Genomic DNA, 10,837 nt, shown 5'->3' on the forward strand with positions numbered 1-10,837 from the left:
ATCCAGTTCAACCCCCCCCCACATATAGTTCAACTCCCCCCTCCCTACCATGAGGGGATGTAAATACTTGCCCAGGGGGAAACGTATATAAAATATAAACAACAGGATAATGGGCCCTGGAATATAAAATATAAAACAACAGGAGTACGGGGCCTGGAATTTATTATTGAAACTAAATGTCAATTTTGAAAAAAAAGTCTTATCGAATCATAGCTTTTTAACATAATATTCTGTTTTGTTGTTAAAATTGATTCTAGGGCCCAATGTAGGCAACTGCCTGAATACCTGACTACCTGGGTACGGAATGGTTGGAGAGGAAGATAGATAGATAGATAGATGGTTTCCCGCTACACTTTGACACTCGTAGTACACAGCCTGTAGTAACTAGTGTATATAGTCCAACAATTCTCCGAACTAGTTTCAGGCCCAGAGAAGAGGTTTTACTCCAAACTGGTTTCAGGTTCAGAGGTTACTCCGGATTAGGATATTCACTGATGTTTAAGGATATCCAGTGATTACAAGATATATCCGGAAGAGTTTGATTTGTGTGATAAAATGCAAACTGGAAAATCAAGAGAGGATTCGAACATTCACCTTTCTGAACAATCTCGGTAATATTCAGCAGTTTGTATAGTTTAGTTCTTTAATCACTTCATGAAAACTTCTAATCAAAATCTAATGGTTAAATTTTCTTTATTTGTTTCACGCTTGTCTTGTTTTTAAAATAAGAAAACGTCTCTAAATTTTAATCTTTCGTAAATAAAACATTTTTTGTTGTTTTTGTTTTTTAAGTTGTCGAACTATTTCATTAATATTTGTTTCTGTCTTGAATTACCGAAAGCTGCCAATTTTGAATTTAAGTTAAACTTTCATACATTTCGACTAATATTTTTTATATTATTAGAAAATTTTTATTAATTTTGATTGGAAAAGGAATTATATTTACTCTTATCAAACTATGATTTTTTATTTTTTTATTTTGAATATTTCCATTTGATTAATTTTGGATGGAAAATTAATAATGATCGTCAAATCGCATTAAATTATAATTTTCTAATTATTTTAAAGTTGAGTCTGGGTTCGAACTCTAATTATTTTATCTACATCCATACTTCGAAATATTAAAGGTCTGCATCATCAAATTTATAACTCTCCCCTCCCTGTAGAACTTAAAAAGAGAATGTCTTTATTTATTATAACGATAGTCAAGATTTTCTTTACAGCTATGAAATCTAATAGTTAATCTGTAATTTACAATTTAAATGATATACATTAAGAATGAGACATGCCCTCCATGCATGATTTCCAAAAAACAGCTTGTTAAAAAAACTTGCTTTCTAAAAATTTTCATTCTAAATATTATTTTCTGTTTTAGATCAGAACAATAAGTTATTATTATCATAATTTAATTAAATTGAAGAAAAGCCTTTTTAGGCAGGGAAATTTTAAAGTGTTTAATCCAAGAAAACTTTTAATGAATGACATCATGAATAATGGATATGCAAGAAATATCATTTAAAGAATTTTTTTTGAAGTGTCATTTAACTTATTAATGGTTGGTTAGAAATGAAATTTAATTTCACATATTTTGAGCAGCAGAAAATGACATATATTTGAAAAAAGTTTTTTAGGAGAATTAATCTTTAGACCAAATTACAAAATGGGCATGCATCTGTAAGGGTAGTAATTTTCTTGTTTCGGTGAAGGGTTGCCCACAAAGACGACTGTAGGAGATTTATTCCGTCTCTTGCTGTTATAATTACCAAATCAATTAGTTTTTCAGTTTAATCTCTTTATCTTTGCAGCTTGATGTCGTAGACCTTTGATATTTCAAACTATGAATTCTGTTAGTTTAGATAACCTGAGTTTAACAGTTAGAAAATTACATCACCAGGTTGCAAAGATATATGAATTAGAAAATTGGACTTTTGTGGAAAAAACTCATTTTCTTTTAAAGCGTTTTAGGTCTCATCTTTTGTGAGTAATCCTGTACATAAGGTTAGCAGTGCAAAAATGGAGTAATTGAGTTTTACGAATTATGCAGCTTGCGACTTGCATCTTGCAACAGGGACAAAATGAATTTGCAATTTTGCAGAATTTCCGCTGATTCATTTGTGGTTCATCCCGCGTAACATTTCGAGTTTGTTTCGTTGGTAGATTTTTATCAAACGAATAACAAATGTAATGGTTTAATGTTTTATATTTTAGATAACATTAAATTATTTATTGTTTAAATGTTTTAAGAATGCTTAATTTAGTAAAGTAGGATTAATATATGTAGATTGTTTTTTTTGAGGTTTAAAGCAAAAATAAGTTATAAAAGATACCGAACCGTTTTTTTAACAGTCCTTTTATTTGTTTACAATAAGCCCGATCCTATCCCGTATTTCTTCAAGGTCAAGTGTATTCTATCCATGGTAACGTGATACGGAAGGGAAAGCCAATTAATTATTGAAGAAAATATTATTAATTTGTAAATTGATCCACAATAAGGAATTCATTTAAGAAAAAGTAACAAAAGGAATTGAGTCTTTGCCACAAACTCTGCTTTTCTAAATCCTATATCTTTGGATTCAAATGTCGTAGACCTTAGATATTTCAAACTATGAATTCTGTTAGATCAAATGATATAAGTTTGAAATATCAAAGATGTACGACATTGGGTTTCAAAGATATATTGATTATAAATTCAGAGTAATTGTGGCAAAGACTCATCCATTACAAGAAAAAGATGAGTTTTCAGATTAAAGTTAAAGACAATAATTTAAAAGCACTAAGAATACGTAAAATAACTTTAACGAAAATCTCTATTCATATTTTAATTTCTCAATTTGAATCCGTCAAAAATATCCTTATTAGAGACCTTTTCTTGACAAAAATATAAAAAAGGGAATACTTTTACATTTAATACTTGAAAATGGGGTTTTAAGTTAAGACTCACCGGACCTTTAACCAGAACCTCGAGTTTACGTGAGAGTTAAATCCTTTCAAACAAAATCATGTCTCCTCGTATAAAAAAATAGTGGGTTCTGTCCTAGTGAATGATTTTTGGCCGAGCGCTGTGGCCACGGGTTAGGTTAAGTTAAGACACTTTCTGTAAGATCCATGTACAGAATTGATAGAAGGGGGGGGGGCCGGGGGGGCCAAAAATCGTTCTCTAGGAATATACCAAATGGGGTTGAGCCAGGGATGCAAAACTTTCCAAAATTCAAAAAATTCTCCACAGTTTAGCTAATAAAAATAAATCACCTTCAAATTTTTTGTTACAATATTTACATACCTGATACTAGCAGAACTTGTTGTTTGAAATATCAAAGGTTTACACCATCAGGTTAAAAAATATAGGGATTTGAAAATTAGAGTTTTATCAGTGAAACTAGAGTATTTTTTGCTCACTGGAGAAGAATGTAAAAAAAATGAAGAAGAAAATCTTGCAATATAACCCCTCCCATATCAAAACATGGAGGAATGCAGATTTTCAAAAAAAAATGTCTTCGAAGGCTGAGAACCGCCCTAGGCGTTTTCAGAATTTAGAGAGCAGGTTTGGGTACGTCGTAGGTTTGGGCATACAGATAGATAGATATACACATATATATAGATAGATAGATAGATTAATACTTATCCTACCTGCCCTAATAGCCCTTGAAGTGGGTTCAAATATGCCTAGAGAAAAGATGGCGGGTGGGGGGTAAATTAGGTGAAAAGGGGGGGGTCAAAGAAGGGAGGGGATTGGTTGCATGGAGGGGGAGTAGGGTTAAGGTCAGAGATAAAGAGCTGGCATTTATCACATAATAAAACTTTATAATACCTCCGTAGCTACTGTAGTTCGGGGTAATCAAGCTTGAAGCATGAAATTAATAAGAAATTAATTTATTTTTATAAATTACGAAACAGATTTAATTCGGTCTCCAGTCAGGTGGGTCGTAGTGTTCTATTTAATGGTTTCAAGGAGATCTCCGGGTACACTTTTATACTGGCAACATCCGCTGTATTTGATTCATCCTGGAGAGTTAACCTGTTCATAACACATAATCATCCCAATTATTCCATTCATTCAGTCATCCTTCCTTTCTCCGGTTCATTCGTATATTCATTCTTTCATCCTATATGTTATATATAACTGTATTTTCTTGAACACAATTATTTAAAAAGAAAGAGTAAAAATATGAGTAAAATAAAAATGTTTTAAAAAAGAATAACATATTCTCCCAGGAACTGAATTTAATAAATTTGAGTTAGGTCACTGAACTATCTACCTCCATGTATCTAAAGAACATGGACAAATCCTAAATTCCCTATTCAAGAGATGTGGTTGAACCGTCCCTAGACCTAGCTCAAGAGATGTGGTTGAACCGTCCCTAGACCTAGCTCAAGAGATTTGGTTTAACCGTCCCTAGACCTAGCTCAAATTCATACATTCCGATCCCTGAATCCCTGAATCACTGAAAAAAGAGGATAAAATGTAGTTCTAAACTTCTACCATTAGATTCTATATTATCAAGTTACAATTTTGCAAACTATGAGTAAGACCCCTCTCATTATTTACATTAAAGGGAGAGACTGACTATATTTGGTAGTTGAGTTGAGAGTGCAGTATTGTAGAGAAATGTTTTAGGATTAATTTGAGATCCATGAGATGTTTTAACGGTGTATAATTAATAACTAATAAGTGTTTAGAAACAGGTTGAGAAAACTAAAATTTACTCTTATAATCGAAAATAAGTAATTTTATTTTGTATCGGTTTTTGTAATTTTTTATGTTGACAAACGTTTCCCGTTTGAAAAGACAACACTTTTATAAACAAGAAATTTAATATAATGATTATAAAGAAATATTTGATTTTAACAATGATGAATCCTGAAATATTTCTCTACAATACTGCATACTCAGCTCAACTACCATGTCTAGCCAGTCTCTCCTTTAAACGTATTGCTGAAAATTTTATTTTATTATTATCATGTATTGTTCAGTTTCTATATATTCCGCATACTTCCGCATGTAAATTACCAACAGTTGGTGTTGCACTTATCCCCCCCCCACCCCTCTCCCTCCCCCTGGGGGCTGATTTTACCCTGGAGCTATTTTTCAATGTGGTTCTAAACTAAGAAATCTAGTTTCAATTAGAAACGAGCATAGGTTCATTTAGTAAAATAAAATTTAAGAGTTTTCCCTTTAAACACTTTTAGATTTTTGTATTATTATTGTTAAAAGAACTTGCTTTTAGCTTCAGTTTTAAAAAGATATTGCCAATGATATCTCAAGCATCACCGTTCATCTATCTCTCCATTCATAAATTTCCACCTGAGTTTAACGATTTAGTTAATAGTTTCGAACTAATAAAACATTGCCTTCAGCGCGCAACTAGGGGGGGCCAGGCCCCCCTAGCCTGATTAAGGGGGGGGGGCATGCCCCTCCCTTAAGAAGTCTTGCCCCCCAGGGAGGGGTTTAAATGGTGGAGAGGGGTTTTTAAAGCAATTTTTTTAGAGAATGGAGGTTGCTGATTTTTAAGTCTCTGTTAGTTTTTTAGGGGTTTAACACAAAATTAAATATGTGACTTTTGAAAATAAAAAAAAACAAGAACAATTAGATCGATATCAAATATCAAAGTTTTTCAATAATTTTTCCCATATTTACAATCTAATGTCGTGGACCTAAGATATTTCAAACTATGTATTCTGTTGGATTAAATATTCTAAGCTTGAAATATCAAAGGTTTTCACCATCAGGGTGCAAAGATATAGGGATAAAAAATTAAATAGTTCTGATTATTGTTTGGTCCCTGATTTTCCTGAAGATTAGTCTGTACTTTATTACATTCATCTTAAGTTTATGAAACCTATCGGAGCGGAATCAATCCAAGCTGCAAAGTTAGCTGCACCTGCTCTGTAGCTTCTTTGTCAATGTTTTTTTTCATCTTTTGAAGCAACAGATTCTAAAACGGAAATAACATTATTCATTAGTTGTGTTTACCCAACCAAATAATGTTTCTTTAAAAGCTTATATCCATGATAACTTGAAATATGACTTTTTCAATGCATTTGTACTTACTAAAAAACTGACTTTTTCCTACACACTCAAATTTTCTAATCCATAAACCTTTGACATTGCAAACTTAGACTATTTGATCTAACAGAAATCATAGTACGTTTTAAATAACAAAGGTCTGCGACATCGGGTTGCAAAGATATAGGGATTAAAAAATTTAAGTTTGTGGCAGAAACTTATTTCCTTTAATTTTATTAAAGAACTGTTTTCATCTAAAAATCTAGAATAATGTCTATTTTAATAACTTGAAGAAATATTTTAGTTTATTAAAGAACTGCTTTCATCTAAAAATCTAGAATAATGTCTATTTTAATAACTAGAAGAAATATTTTAGAGAACTGCTTTCATCTAAAAATCTAAGATAATGTCTATTTTAATAACTTGAAGAAATATTTTCTTCCGATATTTTCGTCTAGACGCTAAATTTTTTAAAATAAGATTCTTTGCACGATATAGTTAAATTAAATAATACTAGGTTTAAAACAAATATAATAACTATACTTATAATACTTAATAACTATTTATAACACTCTTATTTTGGTTCGCATTGTTATAAAGTTTTTGGACAGAAAAATTACTTTATCGAGAAGGTTCAAGCCTTTTTAAAATATAATCTATGAAGGCGAGATCCTTCGAGATATTGAGAAAATTAAAGTCCAAAAACTTTATGGCACGTCGTACCATAATAATAGTATTATAGGTAATTTTATGAAACGTTTTTGTACTTGTCTTATTTCAATGGCCATTTCAAGATCAAATAAGCTTTCAAACAAATCAGAAGTCAACATATAAAGTTGGTTTCAATTTTATTTTCATTTCAACTGAAAAAATATTTTGGAAATATCCTAATTTTTTTTGAGAAAATCCGGGAACAAATCAAAACTTTAAAGCACACGTGCTAATTTAACTTTATAGCACGATTATTACTTTACCGCAAGGTGCTATAATGTACAGCTAATTTAACATTATAGCACTATGATTACTTTATAGCACGCTTATTATGAAATTCACGATGAAGTGAGTAAGAATGATAAAGCACACAATAGTTTCATAAAATTAATATTTACAATTTACAGGCTTACAAACATCACAATTTTCAGAAATTAGACAAAAAAGATTTTGCCCGGTCGTCTTTACAGTTTCATATTTTGTGGATAACCCTGTAGGTTCACGCTGAATCGTATAATTCTTAAAATTCAAATAATCTTCATATTTTTGGATTTAAAATTAATTTAACCCTTTTATTCTTATTTATTTTACACTAAAGAATTAGAAAAGCTAATATATTTGCTTCAAATGAGGATTTAAATTTTTAGATCTTTTCCATGGCATTTCGTTACAGTAAGTTATATTTTGAAAATATGCAAGATTTCGTTTTAAATGTTTACTCTATTAGTTTAATTTAAATCCTAACTTTTTATTGGGACGTGTGAGTCAGTGTTCTTATCTCTCCTGGTAGTCTGTTTAACAGCTGGAGTAATCTCTCTGGGTGTCAGTTTAACTGTGTCAGGAGTAAACTCTCAGGGTAGTGAGTTTAACACAGTCTCTAGGTAGTAAGTTTTACACTGTCCGGAGAAAAATTGACGGGGTAGTCAGTTTTAACGCTGCTCTGAGTAAATTTTCCGGGTAGTCAGTTTAACACAGCTCATAGTAAGTTCTCCGGAACGTTAGTTCAACAGTGTCGGGAGTATGTTCTCCGGGTAGTCAGTTTTAAACTGTCTGAAGTAAATTCTTACTCAGGGTAGTTAGTTTAACACAGTCCGGAGTAAATTCTCCGGGTAGTCAGTTTTAAACTGTCCGAAGTAAATTATTACTCAGGGTAGTTAGTTTAACACTATCCGGAGTAAATTCTCCGTGTAGTCAGTTTAACACGGTCCGGAGTAAATTCTCCGGGTAGTCAGTTTAACACTGTCCGGAGTAAATTTTCCCGGTAGTCAGTTTAACACTGTCCGGAGTAAATTCACCGGGTAGTCAGTTAAACACTGTCCGGAGTAAATTTTCCGGGTAGTCAGTTTTACACTGTTCTGAGTAAATTTTCCGTGTAGTCAGTTTAACAGTGTCAAGAGTAAATTCTCCTAGTAGTCAGTTTTACACTGTCCAGAGTAAATTCTTACTCAGGGTGGTCAATTTAACAATCAGTGCTTCCGCAGTGTGTTTTCGATATTTTAAACCTAGAGTAAAGTTGAAATATATGTATACAACATTAGGCTGCACAGATTTAGACCATTTGAGTATGAGGCAAGTGATAAGTACGTTTAGAGAAAAGAAAAAGCCCGCAGGACCAGGGGTTAGTGAAATCACTAGAAGAGTTGGTTAAACGATAAAGAGTTTGAGAACCACAACCAGAGTAATTAAAACAGTAGTTAGCACGGGTTCCAAATAATCTAGAAAAAAGAATTATGGAACATAAAACAATTCCTGAGTTTATAAGCATAAAATTCTTTCATAGTACTTTTAAATATAAAACTATAGACGATATAAAACTTTGTAAAGGAATTGAGTCTTTGCCACAAACTCTGACATTACTTGTACGACTTTGTGACCTCGTAGCTCCTACAGATTTGATCTAACACAAAAGAATTAGAAATGCAAATTCATTTGGTTAGTTATTAGTTTGTGTTCCTCTTTATAGTCCTTTAATAAGATGAGTTTTGATTGAAAATATATAAGATATCAATCTTGCGTGCAATATACTATATGTGTTGTTTGTTACATATGTATATCTTCACCCCCCCCCCCCATTCCCCCATCCCTCGGAAAGATCTAAGAAACCCTATAGAGAACTGAACCTTAATCCAGGAGGAATGTATCCTAGTGAACACCTGAACCCGGAGTAAACAATCCGTCCTCTCTATTCTCCACAAATACCTGATTTTTATCGGTTTCCCAACCCAACCCAAGGAAACTTTATAAATTCTGAGGAAAAATTTCCGTTTGGTTTTCTTGACTGAGTTTTCAGATTTCTAAAGTTGCAGTTCCTAAGTCTAGTTTCCTTAATAACAGAAAACGTGGGGTTTTCAAACTTGAAAATGTAAGTAGATAATTGCTTATAGAACACCAGGTTTGCCTTACTGCTTTTTGCATGAAAATACACACATTTTTTAACGTTCACAAAACTATTTAATGTACTAAAAAGGAAATTTGAAATTTATATTGTCTAAACCGGTTGAACCAACAATTATAAATTCTTAGTATGAATTTTTTATCAAACTTTACGTGGATTTTTGTAATTTCAAAATGATAGTAAAACCTAAAAACCTAGGATACTTAATTTAGTTTTTTATATTCCATGGTTTGATGTCGTTTTTAGGTAGACCTTCATAAGTAAGTTTAAATACCTGCATTTTTCCGTGGTACGTTAACCCAGTATTTTCCAACGGTTTTTATGCATTTAACCAGACCAGTACAAAGCGAGCTTATCTTTTAAATTTTAAACACACGTTATAACAAACAAAACGTGCTTTTTCTTTAAAAACTTTTATTTAAGATTTTTAAAAATGTTGAATGTGAATTTGAAATCATATTGTAAGGTTTGATTCTTATGGTTTGGTTTAACGCTCCGACTCTCCTAATAAGTATTGGGACGGAGCAGTGTCAGACTCAGACGTCAGTTGTATATTGACTGTGGTAGTGAATGGTAGTGTTGCTTGGTACCTCCGGAAACCGTTGCAGGTGTGCTCCCATCCCCCCTGCTCAGGGTTTAGTGATTACAGTGTTCTCCTATTTCAGTGAGTGTTGGGAGATGAATCTTGAACCATGTCGGGATGGAGAATAAGGAGATGAGGATGTACTCCATGTACCTGATATTACTGATCCTCTCACTCGGTTTAACCGACGGGACGGATTTAAATGATGCGATTATATCGGAGCGAAGAATTCTTACTCAGGAATCTTATATTTGGAAAATCAAATCAGAGAATAGTTATTTAATTCTACAATATAGCATATTTTAAAATATAGAAAAATTTAAGTNACACTTGACCAGTTATATAAACTTTCTATTATCCACAAATCAAATGACAATAAAACCGATTATTGAATGTTTCAATTCTGATTCCATGATTAACAAAGATTCTTTGTGTCGACTGTGGACCATTTTCGTTGAACCCTATAAAACCTAGGTCTCTACTAAACCTGCTCCCCCCCCACCCCCACCCCCTTCACTAGTCTGTAGAAGTCCTAAAACTTACAAGAAATTTAAATGTATAATATTCCTGCTTTATTCCTCAAAGAAAGGTTGTGTTCAGGGTGACAGGGTTTAGAAAAGGAAGGATGGGGGGGGGGCGGGTTATGTTTTCATTCATTCATGGTATCACGTTTTATAGGATCTTCAAATTCCATCTTTGCCTAAAATTGGTAGACTACTATTTACCTAAAGGGGGTGGTCGTAAAAATGGAAAGGTGTATAATAAAATTTGCTTTTGATCAGTAAAGATTTCTCGTTTAATAATGAATGTAAACATTTTAACTAAAAATATTCGAAAAAATACCCTCTCTCATTTTTCGCGAACTGACCCTTTAATCATCTGAAAAGCCATGATATTCAATAATAAAATTGTCAGAATTGAATAGCAACGAATTACCAAATTTCAAGATTTGGGTTTGAGAGGAAACCTAACATTGTAATGATTTGAATTGAAAAGGATATGGGGAGGAGAATAATAAGATTAAAAAACAAAAATACAATGGGTTTTAAACTATAAACGGAAATTTTTCGGGATTGTGTAAGTTTTGAAATAGGTTATTGGAATTAAACCAATTAATTAGAAAATAATTATAGTTTTGCGAAAA

The 10,837-nt window shown here is 32.3% G+C and overlaps 1 protein-coding gene across 1 annotated transcript in view; it reads left to right on the forward strand.

The window, feature by feature from the left end:
• Positions 1 to 8,813: 8,813 nt before the first annotated feature.
• LOC111697999 (protein bark beetle) overlaps positions 8,814 to 10,837 on the forward strand; it is a gene marked incomplete in the record, with an annotated part of 21,602 nt that continues 19,578 nt past the window's right edge. The window contains 2 exon segments of the mRNA XM_023468203.1: positions 8,814 to 9,077; positions 9,776 to 9,934. Of these exon segments, the coding sequence (XP_023323971.1) occupies positions 9,811 to 9,934 (124 nt within the window).

The sequence above is a fragment of the Eurytemora carolleeae genome, unplaced genomic scaffold (assembly GCF_000591075.1).
Source record: "Eurytemora carolleeae unplaced genomic scaffold, Eaff_2.0 scaffold153, whole genome shotgun sequence".
NCBI classification, from domain to species: domain Eukaryota; kingdom Metazoa; phylum Arthropoda; class Copepoda; order Calanoida; family Temoridae; genus Eurytemora; species Eurytemora carolleeae.